The sequence below is a fragment of the Anas acuta genome, chromosome 5 (assembly GCF_963932015.1).
Source record: "Anas acuta chromosome 5, bAnaAcu1.1, whole genome shotgun sequence".
NCBI classification, from domain to species: Eukaryota; Metazoa; Chordata; class Aves; order Anseriformes; family Anatidae; genus Anas; species Anas acuta.
The window spans coordinates 51,803,322-51,820,757 of NC_088983.1; the positions used below are offsets into that span (position 1 = coordinate 51,803,322).

At 37.7% G+C, this 17,436-nt stretch overlaps 1 protein-coding gene and 1 long non-coding RNA gene across 2 annotated transcripts in view; one reads left to right on the forward strand and one right to left on the reverse strand.

Moving 5' to 3' along the window:
- The window catches only part of LOC137857771 (uncharacterized), a 374,251-nt gene that overhangs the window by 196,781 nt on the left and 160,034 nt on the right, over positions 1-17,436 (reverse strand). The window lies entirely within an intron of this gene.
- Positions 1-17,436, forward strand: part of TTC17 (tetratricopeptide repeat domain 17) — a 54,718-nt gene that overhangs the window by 5,833 nt on the left and 31,449 nt on the right. The window contains 13 exon segments of the mRNA XM_068684698.1: positions 7,236-7,325; positions 8,706-8,875; positions 9,636-9,747; positions 10,551-10,682; positions 11,357-11,466; positions 11,790-11,934; positions 12,246-12,385; positions 12,633-12,793; positions 13,120-13,232; positions 14,758-14,898; positions 15,301-15,416; positions 16,527-16,701; positions 17,270-17,347. Of these exon segments, the coding sequence (XP_068540799.1) occupies positions 7,236-7,325; positions 8,706-8,875; positions 9,636-9,747; positions 10,551-10,682; positions 11,357-11,466; positions 11,790-11,934; positions 12,246-12,385; positions 12,633-12,793; positions 13,120-13,232; positions 14,758-14,898; positions 15,301-15,416; positions 16,527-16,701; positions 17,270-17,347 (1,683 nt within the window).

The following is a 17,436-nucleotide window of genomic DNA, read 5'->3' on the forward strand; positions in this document are numbered from 1 at the left end:
TTTGTATGGGTGATCTCCATCTCTTGTTTTGATTTGGCTGAGCACACAGCTGATATCTATTTGGCTACTGTTGAAAATAAACCTCAGCTAGAATATACACATTGGAAATTTGTTTTGTACCAGTAAACATCACCGCCAATACACTGCAGACAATTGGTGTTAGGAACCAAGTGCTGTTTTCCTTCGTGTTTAGATCTGTTTTCTACGATGCTCGTAGCCACTGTGCTCTGTTGAAGTGATCTCAGTTGAGCAGACCTACTGGATAATACAGAAACTTGGTCGGGTTTTGTGTTTGAAGTGCTACAGGCGTTTAAAATTTCTTTTCCCTGCAGCTCAGCTCTTTTTAACAATACCAAAATGGTTAATGCTGCTTTTTAGCAGACCCTGCAGCTGTAAGCTTTCAAGTAGCTGAATATTTATTACAGAAACTCAATTCAGCATCATTTTTCTAGGTGAGCCTTTGTGACATCCACTGGAACAAGTATCTGCTGACACTCTGCTCATCATTTGGATAAGCCCGAGAGTTTATTTTCCACTTTAGTAGCTTTTCTTTCTTACACTGAAGCCTATACAGAAATTTCTGCAGCTTTTTTTTTTTTTTCCAGAAATGCCATGTTAGTATCACATTAGCGTAGAGTATCTTGAGATAGCAAGAATATACCGAAGGGCAGGCAGCAGTTTTTAGATCCTTCTCTCCTACTTGAGACTGCAAAGGGTTCTAGTCTATTGGGAATCACCTTAATTTCTAAGCAAAGTGGCAAAAATACAATATTTACAGTCTATAAAACAAGTACGAGGAGCCCATTTTGTTGCCTACCATACATTAATGTAGTGTCTTTTCCAGCATCTTCCTGTCATAATCTGCCTTCTGCATGTCATAGCTTTTAGCTGTTCTGATACTGGCAGTCCTCTACCTCAACTAGGAGTGAGAGATCCACCTTACTTTTAAAAAAAAGGAAAAGTGTTACCTAAAAATAGTTGATTTGAGGTATTCATTTGCCCTCTTTTTCAGATAATAATAATAATTCCTGGTGTATGTAACTGAACTGTGAGGAAAAAATAAACTGGAAGATTTGGCAAAGGTCTAAGTACTCCGAGGCTTTGATACCTGCAGGTAACGCAGGAGACTCTCTAAAACTTCAGGGTTTGATTCAGCTCCTGTGTATTCTTTTGTTACACAAATTCAGCGTCTTGCTGAATCAGGTTCTTGCTGTACTTCGTGACGGTGAGTAAACTCGAACTGTGCTTTAGAAAGAAACTTTCACCTCTGGGCAAAGTTGAACAGAGAACAAAATTTAAAAGTGGTTTCCTGGCAGACTTTCTGCAGTCTAGCAGTAGGAGCCATTAGAGTTTCAAGGCAGGCTTTTCAGCATTATTTTTTTCCTGTTTACTATGCTTGAATCAAAGTCAGTTTCTTGCATTTCAAGCAGTTCATCTTGAATGGCACAGTTTCAGCACTTCAGAGAAGGAGTAAATGAACGTGGTGCTTTGCCATCAGCCAAGCACTTTGAGTTAAAAGTAAATAATTGGATCAAGCATCTGTTCTGGTGAGAGAGTCCCTTCTAACCGTGAGGCTCTTGCATGTGTTCTGCAGGTTGACTTCTGTTTTGTTTCCACCTGAAAGAGCTTTCTGGGGGGTTCCTTACATTTTGTAAAAGATTAGCTAAATCTAAATATCCATTTTTTTTAATTATTTTTTTTTCCTCTTTTGAGTGCCCTGTTGAGATGGTAAGGCACATCAGATGTAGACTTCGAAGGGGTGAAGGATCTGTAGTGTTGGCAGGCCGTTGTCCCATATTTCATAAAAGTGAAGCCACCGTTTCCAGTGCCGTCTGAATTTATGGTAACAACCTCAGCTCTGGTCTAAAACAAGGCAGCAAGCATCAGATGTTATGATTTTTAACTCTTGGCTGTGGGTGGATGTATCTGCAACTTTCTGTTTGATGAAAGTGTGACACGCTAAGTGAAACCAAGCCTTGCACGGTAAAAGGTTCAATCCTAAGATAAAAAGAAGGAGCAGAGAACACGGGTACTGGATGGCACCTGCTGCAGTATTGAAATACATGACGACTGCTGAGAGAATACCTGCTCTCTAATAAAGCTTAATGGTTGAAGGCAGTTCTAGACTAGTTTCCAGAGTAAAGCTTTTTGTTTTGCTTTCCTGACTAGTTAATTTCATTAAATTTGGCATTAAATGCAAACTCTGCCACACACATCTTTACCAGTGCTTTGAAGAGATACAAACTCATCTTCATTCCAGCCATTCCAGGGCTGTGCCATCAGCGAGTCTGGAGAAGCTCAGTCAGACAGGGGTCACCTATGCCCTTCATTTTGCAACAGGAGGCTTTCGGTGCAGTTATTTGCAAACACCAGGACTGTCAAGAGGGAAGCTATGCCTGTAAGTTAGTGGATACATGCCCTGTGCACTGTGAGATCGTACACAACTGTAGAATCTACACCTATATGGATGTAACATGCTCTTCCTTCCAACTGTTCCAGCACCATTGCTGTTTTCTGTCTAAAGAAATATTTTCTCTAGTGGATGCCACAAAGATTTAGTTCAACTGTGCAAAGACGAGATGTGATGAAAAGAAAAATAAGGTGGTGTTTTATGCAAAGCTTCCTGGTGGAGCCAGTCTCCCTCTTATTTTTTTGTTTTAGATATTTTCTTGAAATTGGAGGCATTTCCACAGTGGGATCAGCCTGCTAGGAGACTACTAAGTAGAGGAATCAAGTGTTGGTAAGAGCACAAATAGGACATGAGCCTGAATGAAACCAGTATCTACCTGAAGTCTTTTAGAGTGTCTTTCTAGTGGGCAGAAAGAGATGTAATCCAGAGCAGTCCTCCAGGTGCCCACTAAATACATATTATTTGGACTATAGCTTTTCAGACTAAAGAATTCTTTGACAGACGAGTGAAACCATGAGGGCTTTTCTGAATCTCCTGTTTGTGTTGCCATCCCTTCAATTTTTACTTTTTTTTTCTTTTTTTCAGCCCACAGAAAAGCTCTATCCTGTCTTATGTTTGTGTTCATTGTGCTGTTGTCCAATTTTGGGGGTGTGAAAAAGAAAAGTGAAGAGGTGATGGGCAAGCCTGGCACAGTGAAGGTGGGGAACGCGGGTCACAGGCCCTGCAGGAGTCTGAGCTGCGTGCTCGTTTTCAGCAGGTGCTGTTACCCACCTACCTTTACCACTGCTGGTACCGTTACCTCTGCCCTGTGGATTATGCTGGTGTTAAAGCTTTGTGTGCTACCTGCTCGCTGTGGTAAATTCATCGTGAGGTAGAATTGGCGCCCTCGGCATCTGAGGCGGCACGGCTGATCTGACAGCAGAGTAGGTCAGCGCTGGTTTTTCCCAGCACTGTAAAAATAAAATGTGTTCAATCCGTGAAGAGGATGGTGAAGGAAGGTGGGTAACAAACCCCAAGTCCTGATGGTATTCCTGGCTGAATCTGAGAGGAGAAGGTTGCCTGTCGGGTGGCAGTAGCAGAGGCCTGTGGCTGCCAGGGGTTAGCCCTGAGGTAAGAGCTGCTCGCCTGAGGCAGGTTCGGGCTGGTGTGCTGATCTGGCTCAGTGCTAATGGTCCAATCTTCTTGAGATATTTCTCAGCTGGATTAAATGAGCTGTTTCTCAGCGGAGCTGTAAGATTACAGGTAGTAAGAAAAGGGAAGATGCCCCCACTTGGCAGCAGGGTGATATTTTGGATCACCCCAAGCAGCTCAGGCTGATGCCTGCTGAGGGCCAGGTTGATGTTATTTGTCTCATTTGTAGGCATGATATCATAAGATCTCCCGTAGATTTCAATTAAGAATCTGTTTTCATTTGTGTCATATGGCATTACTCTGTAGGTCTGGATGCTTTTTATTTCCTTAGTTAAAATCATCCAGTGCCTTTGTACTGTAGCTGTGCAAGCTGAAGAGAACAAGAAGCAATACATTGCATTCAGCTCACTTTTACGAACTACCAAAAATGCCTTGAATACTTCGGTTGCGTTGGATCAAGTTTCCTTTCCAAGCCTTGTATTTTTGACCAGTGTTGCTACTTATTTCTTTCCTATTCAAATTGTTGTTCAGAAGTTACTGGATCTAAGTGGATTTCTGTATCTAGGACCTAATAGTGAAGTCTTTGATTATTTCTTACAAGGAAAGTCTTGAGGTTTTGTTGTCAGAAATGATGAAATCTAAATGCAACGTTGGATTGACAGTACTCAGTTTTTTATTTTAGAGCTTTTTGTTCAGGCTTTGCATTGGTCTTGGAGACAATAGCTGCTAAGATTATTAAATAATAATAACTTTCTACTAAGTTGAAAGGTTTTGCTATCATTAGAAAGTCTTCATTTTGTGACAGACTGAGGCCAGATCTGGAGTTGAAAACCCGAAGACTAACTAAGATCATGCATGCTGCTGAAGCTGCTAGATATGATATAATTTCCTGGTAGATTGACGTAGCTTTATGAGTGAATTCAAGGGTGTTGCTGTTTGGCTGCTTTTGTCACTTTTATTTCTGCTGCCAGGTGATAGTTGATAGGAATTTGGAGCCACTCAGTTAAACAGAAGCTGTCTCTGAGTATGACTCTGTTTCTGAATGAATGCTCATCTGAAATCATTCAACTTTCAGAATAAGCTTTTTTTTAAACTTCCAGAATAAGGTTTTTAGAAAAGTTCACCTCATTACAACCCCACCTGCCAAGGGCAGGGACACCTCCCACCACGCCGGGTTGCTCAAAGCCCCATCCAGCCTGGCCTTGAGCACTTCCTGGGATGGGGCACCCACACCTTCTCTGGGCAGCCTGTGCCAGGGCCTCACCACCCTCTGAGTAAAGAATTTTTTCCTTATATCTTATCTAAATCTTAATATTTTTTTAGTTTAAAGCCATTACTCCTTGTCCTATAACTACACTCCCTGACGAAGAGTTCATCTGCTTTCTTGTAAGCTCCCCTTTAGGTACTGGAGGGCTGCAATGAGGTCTCCTCGGAGCCTTCCCTTCTCCAGGCTGAACAACCCCAACTCCCTCAGCCTGTCTTAACAGTGATGCCTGCATAATATTCTGCAAAAAAAATCACTCCCCAGATGCAGTTAGTCGCTGAAAGTGGAGCTCATAGTTGACTTTGCTCTCAGTGACAGTGTGATATTGTGCAAACAGCCTTTAGGAGTCAGAGGAACGGTGCTGTTTTGGAGTGCGTGATTAAGGGCTTTAAATAGTAAAATTTACCTTTGTTTTCTTTGCAAGTTCATACCTCATTCACTTGCACATACCATGATAATTTCTCCAGCAAATGAGGTATGAACAAGTTCTGCATTCACTACATAACCCTGTTTTATGAGCAGCGTGGTCAAAGTGAGGTGGGGCCCATCGGAGGAAATAGGGCATAGAACTGTAAGTAAAATGCTGTGGACTTTAATACTTCAATTAACAACATTGTTAGTTGTGGGTTTTTTTTGCTACTGTTTTTCTGTGCTTCTGGGGATCATTGTGGATCCTCTATTGCCCTTTGCTGGCAACAATTAAATCTATAATCTCCAAATTCATAGGGTAACTGCTATCAGTTAATTATTACTTTCTCTTGGTTTGGTGATATAATAATTAATTCACCAGGGAAGAAGATGAGTGTGCAGATAGCCACCACCCAAAAAGTCTTCATGCTGAGAGAAGCAGTTCAGCCTGTGATTTGAAAAGGAAAATTTAGCCAAATTTAGCAAAGAACAACCTTGTAGGTTGTTTGTTTGTTTTTTCTTTGGTTGGTTTTGAGGTGGAGGGAACACAGGAACAGACAAATACTTGGTTTTGCCTAGGAGATTGAGTCCTTGCTTAGTAGGGAGATTTTCAAGGAAGATGGGCCTAAATGTCAGTAGTCCAGAAAATGTAGAGTTGAGCTTCTTCTTTGACTTAGAGCCAGAATAACCTGGCTCGAGGCTTGATCTGCTGAGAGTTAACATTAAAAATGAGCAGCAATTTACTGTTGTCCTACTGGAGCTGCAACTCCCTGCAATAAGAGAGAGGTCCAGGAATATGCCCAAGTTGTTTGGAAAGTTGGAAGAAAAATAAAAGCAGGAGCTTAGAGGCTCTGCTGCTATATGTGGTAGGCTTTTCCATTAAATTATAATGTCACCACGTTTGTGTAGATGAAATAAAGGCAGCAAAGCAATCACACCTGGCACAGAATGCTCCCATTGCTTCAGTAAATTTAAAAAATAGAAACAGATTAAGGCAGAAAGCGGTGGGCAGCCCTTGTAGGGGAGGTGTCAGTGCTAACTCACAAGTAGTATTTATGTCTTCGTGCAGCAGTTGGTTCCATTTTCTGTAAGTTTGAATGTAAACTGAGCAGATCCAGGGTTATCTTGCTGTAGATTATCTACCACAACATCCTGAGGTACAATTCCATGAAATGGGTGAACTCTTCGACATTAAAAAATAATGATAGAAAGAGGAGATCATGCTGTTCTTCCCACCCTCCTTCCTCGTCCTGTCATCACATCCTCCTGGACGTTTCCTCCCTTCTGTTCTCACTCTCACTGGATCTTCAATGAGCTTATTTTAATTTACTAGTTCAGGTAGAGCAACAAATAGCAGCTTACTGAAACCATTTAGGAACCAGTAAAAGTCAGCATATAACCACTCTTGTCTGTGACGTGCCTGTAATGTTGGAATTTATCGAGCTGCCAGTTCTTGTGTATAGCTATGGAAGCTGTGGCATGGTCTTCTGTAATAAAGTTTTCAATCTTTGCCTGCTTACCTCTTGATTTCGTTCATTTACTTCTTCATCCTGAAGGCAATAGATCTTTGAAAGGCTTAATACTGGGCTTGTTTGTTGAATTGGTTGTGTTGAAGAGTTGACTTGAAGGTGAAGTACTTTATACCTCTTGAGGAACCGGATGGAGGCATTTTAAAGCTGTAAGAGAGAACAGATTTTTGCAATAGCACTTCCAGTTTATCTAGTACCTTAGTACTTCAGCAATAAGTACTCCTAGCAATGTTTTGTAATTTTGCTTGCCTCTTACGCTTAGAATTTGTGCACCTGAATAAACCAAAGTAGGTTTGAAATTAAAGCATGGGGTAGATTCTCCAATTACAATGTTGTTGGACGTACAGATTAAAAATACAGGAATATTATGAATGGTGAGTGGCCGTAAAATCTCTGAAATGACAGACTGTGGTTGAATGAGCATAACTTCCTATCTTATAAAATCACTCTAATTTAGAAAATGTCTTACCTGGACTGTTGAATTGTCTTGCAGGTGGATTCACCGATGAACTTGAGGAACCCGCATGATTTGGTAATACTAATGAGACAAGAAACAACAGTTAACTACCTCAAAGAACTGGAGGTAAAACAAAACTTTAAGTACTTACAAATTGCCTGAGGTACAGCATTTATTTCATAGGAGTTTTAGTGATAGGTCTAGACAGGGAACAAACGTTATTGCTGTCATAGTTCTGCTTAACCAAAAGGATAAAGAATTATTCAGAATTCAGGATTTTTGGGCCACCCTGAGCAAGTTGTCCAGGACCATGTCCAGGTGGCTTTTGTAGATCTTCAAGGAGGGAGACTCCATGACCCCTCTGGGCAACCTATACCAGTGCAAGTTTAAATATGATAAGGATGGGCACACAAATAGCTCTCAGCCTTTCTTTTGACCACACATTCACTCCTCTTTCTCTTGTGCCAGATTTCATTTTGTCAGATTAGTGTAACTAGCTAACTGAGAAGTTAACACCAGAGATAACTTCAGGCAAATAAGAGAGGAGTACTGGAAGAAAAAAGCAGGACTCACCCATATGTGATTATATTTCGCTGATCTTTCTCATTGAGGTGTACTTATTTTTGTGGTAGTGGGCATTTTAGCTACTGTGAAAGAATAATTATAAGCTCTTTGGGACATGGTTTGTGGTTTGTAAATGACTAATATACAATTTGTGGCATACCAATGACTTTCAGCAGAAATAAATTATTTTAAGATCTCGCACAAGATACTATTACTGCATATATCTCAAATGTTGCATAATAGTGTGTTATCAAATACATGTGGCTTTAAAAATGCAAATTTTCTCTTTTCACACATACAAATCCTTCTGATATTTAATGCATTTTCAGTTTGCAGATATAGGTGAGAATTAAATATAGCATCATGTCCTAGGATAGATGATTAGTCCATTGACTACTCATAATAATGTTCTTTCTGGGGTGGAGTGTAACCCCAAAGGCATGTCATAAGCTTACATAACAAAAATTGTTCTCCGTCTCAATTCTTGTTGGCCTGCTGCCTCAGTTAGAGTTTGCATGCTGAATGGTTAACAGTTCATTTTGTTTGCAGCCTCTGATACTAATTTTGTGATGTCCTAAAGTGGAGAAAAAGGGTTTAAATATGAAAAGTTGTTTTATTGTTAACTACTATTTCTCCTTTGTCTGAATGGCCACCAATGAAATTGGAAGTTTATAAGCCTTCTTTTTAGCTACAGCAAGAGAAATAAAGGCCTGTTCATGTTGTATTATCTTTGCTGAAAGTATTCGTCTTCCATCTAAAACAAAAAATGTCCTACAGATATTATAAAATACCAGGAAAGACTCCCAGAACGTTAAGAGAAAAAATCACATTTTCTTCAAATTGACTTTGTTTTAAGGAAATAACTGGATTGTTCAACTGCTACTTACTTTGCTTTCATCAGTATACGTTTTTCTGTTTCCTTTTTTTTTTCTCTTCCTACAGAAACGATTAGTTGCTCAAAAGATTCATATAGAGGAAAATGAGGACAGAGACACAGGGCTGGAACAACGGCACAATAAAGAGGACCCAGACTGCATTAAAGCAAAGGTGCCCTTGGGGGACCTAGATCTATATGACGGCACGTACATCACCTTAGAGAGCAAAGATATCCGGTAATAAGATGCTTTATATTTTAAGATCTTTACCTGAATGGAAAAAAAATCTCTTACTGCAATTAAAAAGAAAAACACTGTCATGTGGCTGTTATTTTAGATGAGTCGTTTTATTTTATGTTAACATCAACTAACATTGAAAAAACACCTGTCCCTGATTACAAAGGGGTACCATCCAGAACTACGGTCTCCTCTCAAAACTCAGCCATGTTACTTCTTGAGACTACCCTAAGACTTCTCATTTCTTCCACCAGACTCCCTGTTAGTACTGCCAGTGTAACTCTGTAGTGATAGGAGCGCACGTGAATTAAACTGAAGCCTTTCATGCAGAAGGGGATCAAATTTCCTTGAGTGCTTTGGGTTTTTTTGAGCTAGATATACTTCTTGGGGATTTTTTGTTTTGTTTTGTTTCGGGGGGGGCGGTCCAGCTGAGCCTTCTAGTCTGCATGTACTGTTATTTGATGAGCATATAAATCATTAATCATCCTAGTGATACAGTAGATTGATGGTGATGCATTTTGGAGGCTATCCAAATGTTGATATCTTTTTAAAAGCAGATAGCAATTCATGTACTTTATAGTGGGTGACATCTTTAGACAACTGAAATCTGCGGAGACATCAGAAATGGTGTTATGTACTCAAACACAGAGGCTTTGTAACAGTCAAATCAGAATATTGCGTCTGTCAACTACAATATTGTATTTTCTGGACTATAATAGTATATTAATCTGGAGTCCACTATGTTGTGTTCTGTTCTCAGCCCTGAAGACTATATAGACACAAAGTCTCCAGTGCCTCCAGACCTGCAGCAGCCAGACTGTACAAAAGTTCTAGATCTTCCATACAGCATTCATGCTTTTCAGCACTTACGGGTAAGTAAGCAAATGGAAGTATGCTATTTTATTTTTTTCCCTATCAGGAAGAGGAACAGAAAACTCCTACTGGCAGTTCTCAGTCAAGGTTGAAAGATAATGTAATTTTTTTGAGACTGTCTCAGACTTCGAACCACAATTTTACCCTGCTTGAAGGACCTGCTTGTAAAGTTCATCTCTTTAGAATGGTTACAGAAGTGTGGTGCAGAAATTGCTGCTGTTAACAATATTATATGAATACATTTTCAAATGCAGACCCAGCTTTCTTGATATTTATTTTATTACAAGTCTTGAAACCAGTTTTTCATCTACAAGGAAGGATTTTCTTATGAAGAAAACGGAAACAGAAGTTTTCTAGTTCTATTCCTGGGTTTGTATGTAATTTGGAAACAAGTACCTTTTTTGTTCAGAGAAGAAGAAAGGAGAGAAAAGCAAGTAATTCCATAGCGTGTAACGTGACAAGTGAGAGTTAAGTGCCTCAGTGGTCATTAGTGAAATCAGTAGTTACCAAATGTGCGCAGTTACCAGGAGTTGGTACATAGCCTGTAGCATTCCTCAAGCAGAGGGTGCTTTTAGAAGAAATGATGCTAATGACCGCTCAAGTGTTTCCCTCTCTATAATAATATGTATTATTCATATGTCAAAAATGTAATATCCTGTCAAGTTTTGAAGATCTTGATATGACAGGATGATAGGAATGCAAAATAATCAAACTAAATTTTCCTGGAAGTCATGTTCTTGTTCTCTCACGTTCTCTAGTTTTTAAAGTGTCAGCAAATACCTATCTTCAACTTTTATTTTAGGGAGTCCAAGAAAGAGTCAATCTTTCTGCGCCCCTGTTACCTAAAGAAGATCCCATCTTCACATACTTGTCGCGGAGGCTGGGAAGAAGTATAGAAGAAATAGGACATCGTATTTATGATGGACTAATGAAGGTATGAAACTGTAAACTTACTGTACACTCAAAAAGAGTGCTAAAAAGGTCTCAGAATATCAGATATGCCTAGTATATGCAGTCAGATCCAGTACTAGTTTTGCACATATATTTTAGTTTTACATTTCAGTTACAAACGACAGAGTAAAAACATTTTCTGCTAGGTAAGCAGAAGCAGGTGAAAGCTTCAGCAAAGCCAGTAAGTAGATACTTACTGTCATCTTTAATGACTCATCTATTTTTGTGGTCTATCAAGCCAAGTATGTTACTCTGTCAAAGTAATAAGAGTTCTTAAACAAAAATGCGGGTACTTAAAGAAAAATGGTAGTACTGCAATGTCTTAAATGTAGTATTGAAATACCTGAAATTTTTAAATGTCTTCCTGTAAAATACAGAAACTCTTTCAACTCAAGCTGTCTGTCCATTCATATTTCATCCCACTTAGAATTTTTACCTGTATGAAAGGCAGAAGTTCTGTTTCTTTCATACACGTACATGCTGATTCATTCCTCCTGAAAATTCACAACTATTGCCAAATGACTGCTTTCCAGAGGAAAAGGATAACTTAGAGTTATCAGTGCTCAGTTTTCTATCCCATAGTAATTAAAACCCTGAATAAACTTTTAGTTCATGTCTTAGTTGATTGTATAGTCCATGCATTTCTCTTTACTGCAGAACTCTTCTTCCTGGGTACTTTATAATATGGCTTCTTTTTACTGGCGAATAAAAAACGAACCATACCAAGTAGTTGAATGTGCCATGCGTGCCCTTCATTTTTCTTCAAGGTGAGAATTGCTGACAGATTTCTTTTCAGATTGTTTTTCTAGTTACCCTAATTACTAAACAAGTTTTAATTTTTAGGACTGTTTCCTATGAAATAAAAAAAAAGTAACAAGAATTTAACTCGTTCTTATTTTTTATATGCTAAATGAGGCATATATGTAATTTAGACACCTGATTCTTCTTTCAAATCGCATATTTAATATGTGACTGAAGAATGAGTGTGTTCTTCTGCATGATTCTTATACAGCCTAACCTTCTTTTAATCTTTCCTTCTTTTTCTTCTTTCCTTTTTTTTTGGTTTTGTTATTTGTTTGTTTGTTTCTAGGCAAAATAAAGATATTGCACTGGTAAATTTGGCAAATATTCTACACCGAGCTCACTTCTCTGCAGATGCAGCTATTGTGGTCCACGCAGCTCTGGATTACAGTGACTTCTTTACCAGCTACTACACTTTGGGAAATATATACGCAGTAAATATTATCTTTATTTTTCAAGAGTCATAGAAAATCAAATAATACTTAATCTTTCTGGCTTGACTTTAGTCTTCTACAGTGTATCTTGTGTTCCACATGCATTACAGACTTAATGTTTAAGGTTCCATCAAAATATTTTCATCCTACAGCCTCCCTTTAACAAATGCAGTGGCTTGGGTTTCTGAAAAGACAGGGTGCTTGTTAGCACAGGTTAAAATCTGAGTCAACGACTTCTTTAAAAATAATTTTTATAAAGATAAAATATTACAGAACAATGGCTAATTCTTTTTCTCTTCACCGTTCTTTAGATGCTTGGGGAGTACAACCACTCGGTCCTGTGTTATGATCATGCTCTACAGGCCAAGCCAGGTTTTGAGCAAGCTGTGAAAAGGAAGCATGCTGTCCTATGTCAGCAAAAACTTGAGCAAAAACTGGAAGCTCAACATAGGTAACAAAAGAAGCACCATAGTGGAAGTTCGTGCAATCTCAATTTATTGCTCTGCTGCAGCATTTCTTTACATTTCAAATAGAATAACAATGTTCTTCATTTGTACATTTCTTTGTCTTATGAATGACTTCAGCAAATAGAATACTTTAAGCAATCCAGAACAAAACTGAAAATATACAACATTATAGGAAAAAATATATTTTGAAAAGCGTTAAAAGTAAATTTTTTCTACTGTTAAATTTTCAAGATCACTTCAGCGAACCTTGAATGAATTGAAGGAATACCAGAAGCAGCATGACCATTACCTTAGGCAACAAGATGTTTTAGACAAGTACAAGCTCATCCAGGAGGAGCAAATCCTGAGGAACATCATTCATGAGACACAGATGGCTAAAGAAGCTCAATTAGGTACAGCTTTTTAGAGTTAATCTCTATTATAACAATGAAGAATTGCATGCATTCAGATTAATGTCAGGGCATAATTTATTTGTATATTTTGATGGCCTTTAGTGGCTGTTCTGTTTCACCTGTTAAACCAGTGATTATGACCTATTCTTGAGCAGGTGTTTTTTGAGTCCTTTAAAAGATGAAATTTTTGAGCTGGTTTTAAAAGGTTTTTAAATGGTAGAGGTTGAAGGTGGGTTTTTCTGTTTTGTTCTTTTTGACTGTATACTCTTCTCCTCTTCTTGAAAACATCATTTAAATTGTAGAGCAACATGTTTTGTGCTCCGCAGGGAACCATCAGATTTGTAGACTGGGCAACCAGCAGCATAGCTTGCACTGCCAGTGGGACCAGCCTGTTCGCTATCACCGTGGAGACATTTTTGAAAATGTGGAATATGTTCAGGTTTGTGCATGAATTGATAACCACTGTTCTAAACTGTAGTTGTTATTTTGTTCTGTTTTTTCTTTTGAGAGGTTTAACAAAGGGAGGTACCTTTGGGGTGTCATAATGAGAAATAGCTTAGTCCCCTTTAAGAGTTTAAAGTATTAAATGTTGGTTTCTTTTTTGCTAGTAATACAAGCTGAGATCAATGGTGGATTATAGAAATGTAGAGTTTTATTAAATAAGGCTTTGGTTTACTTAGAGAAGAGAACTATTAGAGTTATTTAAATTTAAACGCGTTATTTTTTCCCAAGTCTTAGTGTTGTGTGAGGTACTAGCCATTTCTGTAGTTTTCTTTGCTTTTTCAGCCTGCATAGAACAGACAGCCATTTATTTCTAGGAAATACAAAAATTCCTAACTTGAGGAATTACAGTTTTCTGTCACTTAAATTTTACTACATTTCAGGGATGCTAGTAAGAGGATAACAAGTTGAATTTTCCAATTCATTATCCCATCAAAGAGGACAGGAAAAGTATTAGTTAATGAAGAGGCAAAAATTTCTAAGTTTTCAAGTGTACAAGTGGTATGTGGAACGAGAATTACTCTGTATTGGAATGTACTTTCCATCAGAATAGTTCAAAAATGTGTTTATATTGTATTAATCATTTGTCTCTACAGCCTCAGTGAATTGAAATTTCTTTTGTTTATTATGCTATCAATACGACTCCAACTATGTAACTGTTGCATGTTCCTTTGAATTTATTTTTTTTTCCTGCCAAAAGGAGCACAAAACTGCAGTACAGAATTAACAGATAGAAGAGTAGAGCTCATTTGTGGTGAATCTAGTGAGTGCTTTTTGCAGCACTAAAATAATGTGTTGGCCTGCTTTCATGAGCATTTGCTAATTGTGTATCTTGAACTAGACAGTGCACCAAGGAAATTTGATAGAGGAATAATGAGAAGTGCTGGAAGCAGAGTGTGTGCTAACACTGAAAACCCAGAACAAAAGCTAGCCGAGCAGCCCTGCTGATGTGTTAGAACTACAGATAAACTTTATCCTTTAATGTATTCTGTAATGTGGAATGTGTTCTGGAGCTTCTTCTAAACTGGTTTAAGAAAACAGGAATAATTATTTTTAATTATGCTATGTTTTCTTCTTGGATGTTCTTCCTATTCAGGTTATTAAGGCAGTTTTGCAAGCCATGAATCTTGGTAGCTCTGACCTGAACTAGAGATATGTGGTCTGGTCTATATATGTACATATAGCTTGTGGTCTATTAGAAATGTTGGCTTGATACCTCTTAGCATTATTTGGTGATTTGTAGTTGTATTTTCATTACTGACTTACTTATAGCATGTATATTGCTTTTTTCCATGGTGTGAGTGGATCGAGAAATTTGAATTTCCATTTTTTTCCTGCTACTCAATTTCAGATTATCAGTAAGAGTAATTACATAAAGCAGTGGGGAAAAAATGCATAGAAATCCAGCCAGTAATATAACATCTCTTTTCCTTATGAAATACTGATTTTTTTTCTGTTTCTAGTTTGGTGAGGACTCTTCAACTTCTAGTATGACGTCTCTGAATTTCGATCTTGATACAAACCAGAGTGATCACAGCCAGTCCTTGCGGTCTTCCCCTGTTGCTCGTTCCATTGTTTCAGTGTGGAGTGTAGAATCCAGTAGAGTAAGTGAACGGGATAAGTTTTGCTGCTTCAAAGAGGAGTTTTGAAAGTGTGCATGTCATCTTGTCCTTGTTTGTGTGAAAATGTGTAGCATTTCTTTATTTTGTTATGCTTATCTCTATGGTTTCTGCATACCAGTTCCCAGTAATTTATAACTCTACTACAGTACAGAGGGGGTGGTTGTTATTCACTGCCTTTGCAAAAATCTAGTGCAAGTAAAGCAATACAGCTGAGTAAAAATAGAAACTGAGATGCTGTTCCAGAAAAGATTAAAAAATATATATATAGTTCTGAAGATCTGTACTCTTTTCTTCCTCCAGATTATTCCTTATTTCTTATTAGATTGTTAACTGGAATGTTAAAAATGTTGATCAAATAATCAAAACAATGCCTTTGCCCCTTAGGACAAACAGCATATTCTTTGGCCTCAGCGATCAGAGTGCATGAAATCTTTCCCCAAAATTCCTGATCCAGAAGAGCTGCCATCTTATTTCCTTCCCCCAGAAAACAGGGGATTCAGGCAAGTGTTGATTTTAAAAACTCATGTTTATAAATTTTGATAGAAAGTTTTAATGGCCTTTTGCTCTCTGGAGAGGATGGATACAATTAGTAACCAATGATACAGATGTATTCATGTCTCTTCCTTTGGCTGTCCCAGGGAATGAATGATTTTCCTTTACTGTTTGTTTTTGTGTTTTTTTTTTCTGTAACTGTAACAGACCAAATTCCATTCTTGACTTTATTTGGTGCAAGATGAATGCATGAAATATCTACAGTATTACTAGAAGAATGAAGGTTTAAGTGCACGTATGAACATATTCTAGAGCATGTTTTAAGAGAAAGAGAGATAAGGTCTGTTCTCTCTGTCTAATAAGCATAATTAACTGTTGTAGGTTGCAGACATCCTCTTAGCTTTAGTTATGTTAATGGCAAACTGTAGACCAGAAAGCCTTGGATTATTCCTTTGGGACAGAGGTAGAAAACCAGCTTAGTTGTGGAATAGCCAGCAGTATTTATTATTAAATAGGGTAAAACAAATGTGTCTACACTGCAGTAACTATCTTGTGTGGGTCAAGGTAATTTTATAATATTCTATTCACTTAAAATTACAATGGGGATACTCGAGATGCTTTTTTTCTCCTAGTCAGTATGATTCTAGTATTGAGCATTTGTTAAAGCAGAGATTCCCATCCACAAATGTTCTGAAGCTTCCTTTGAAAAAATGGTGTTGCCTTAAATAGAATGTTCTTTTGAAATAAGCTGGCTACTTCTTGATGATGTTTTCAAATTAAAACTTTAGTTTAAAATAACTTTGCATTTTATTTTTCACTTATCTATTTAATCCTAAACTTCATACAGCCCTTGGTAGCATAATATTAGGATCTTCTGTTTCTTAATCTCTACCAAATTGTTTGTTGTTTACAGGTATTATAAGCTTAAAGTTGGAAATAAAAACCTTACCCATTAATGCTTGTGAAGGGAGGATGGTCCTTGAACTCTTTATCATTTCTAGCTCGTTTCCAGTCCACAGTGTGAGACTTGTCAGTTGTTACATAGCTGATTCTTACATTTGTGTATCAGTGACATGCAGCATGTGCTATTGATTTGTCTTGGATCTCTTTATTCCTAGAGTCCAGTCAATCCTAAATACCGCAAGAGAATCTGTTGGGCATGGAGAAGCCCAGGCACCAGACTGTTCTCTCATTACTGATGCTCGTAACAATGAATCTCTGTTCCTACTGGTCAAAGAACTAGACAGTAATCTAGATTTGAAATTTAAGATGCCAGATGATCACGCAAGACAAGTAAGAGATGCATTCTTGTTGGTTCTCTTCTGTTTTAGATTCCTTTTTTTTTTTTTGCCTTAAAATTCTTATTCAGGACATCAAAGGTTCTGATATTTAAAAGATGACTTGATACCACATATTCAAAAAAGGAAAGCAAGTGCTTCCTAATACTGCTGGAGAAAGGGAGGGTTTGTCACTCAGCATAAGACTATTGTCTGACCTCTCTTAAATGCTTAAATACTGCACATAGAATAAGAAAAATAATTTACTACTTAAAATTATTATTTTATTTTAAAATTTCTAACGGTCACTTGAAATGATTCATCTTCTTGAGATTTCCAATAATGGCTGTATTCTACCAAGTTGGTAACTTTAGGCTGAGATTAGTCCTTCGTATTGCTTTCTGTAGATTGACTGTTTAAATGATATAAATAATGTGAACATGTAATGATTAATTTAGTTAAAAAAGATGATAAAATGTCTAAATTTTTAACTAAAGTTCAAATCCTTAGAAATTTTACAATATATAGCTACATCGTTCATTCAAGTCTTTTAAAAAATAATTTAAAAAAATCTCTTTGTCTAGATCTTGCATTCTCGTATCAACAATCAAACTATTACACAGGAAAATATGGGAGCATTTCTTAATCATGCCATGAAAAAGGTACGTCAAAAGCTGTAACATGAGATAACTGGAGAATTCTTACTTGAGGCTTGTTTCTATACTTTCAATAAAGTCAGTCAGAGATGTTC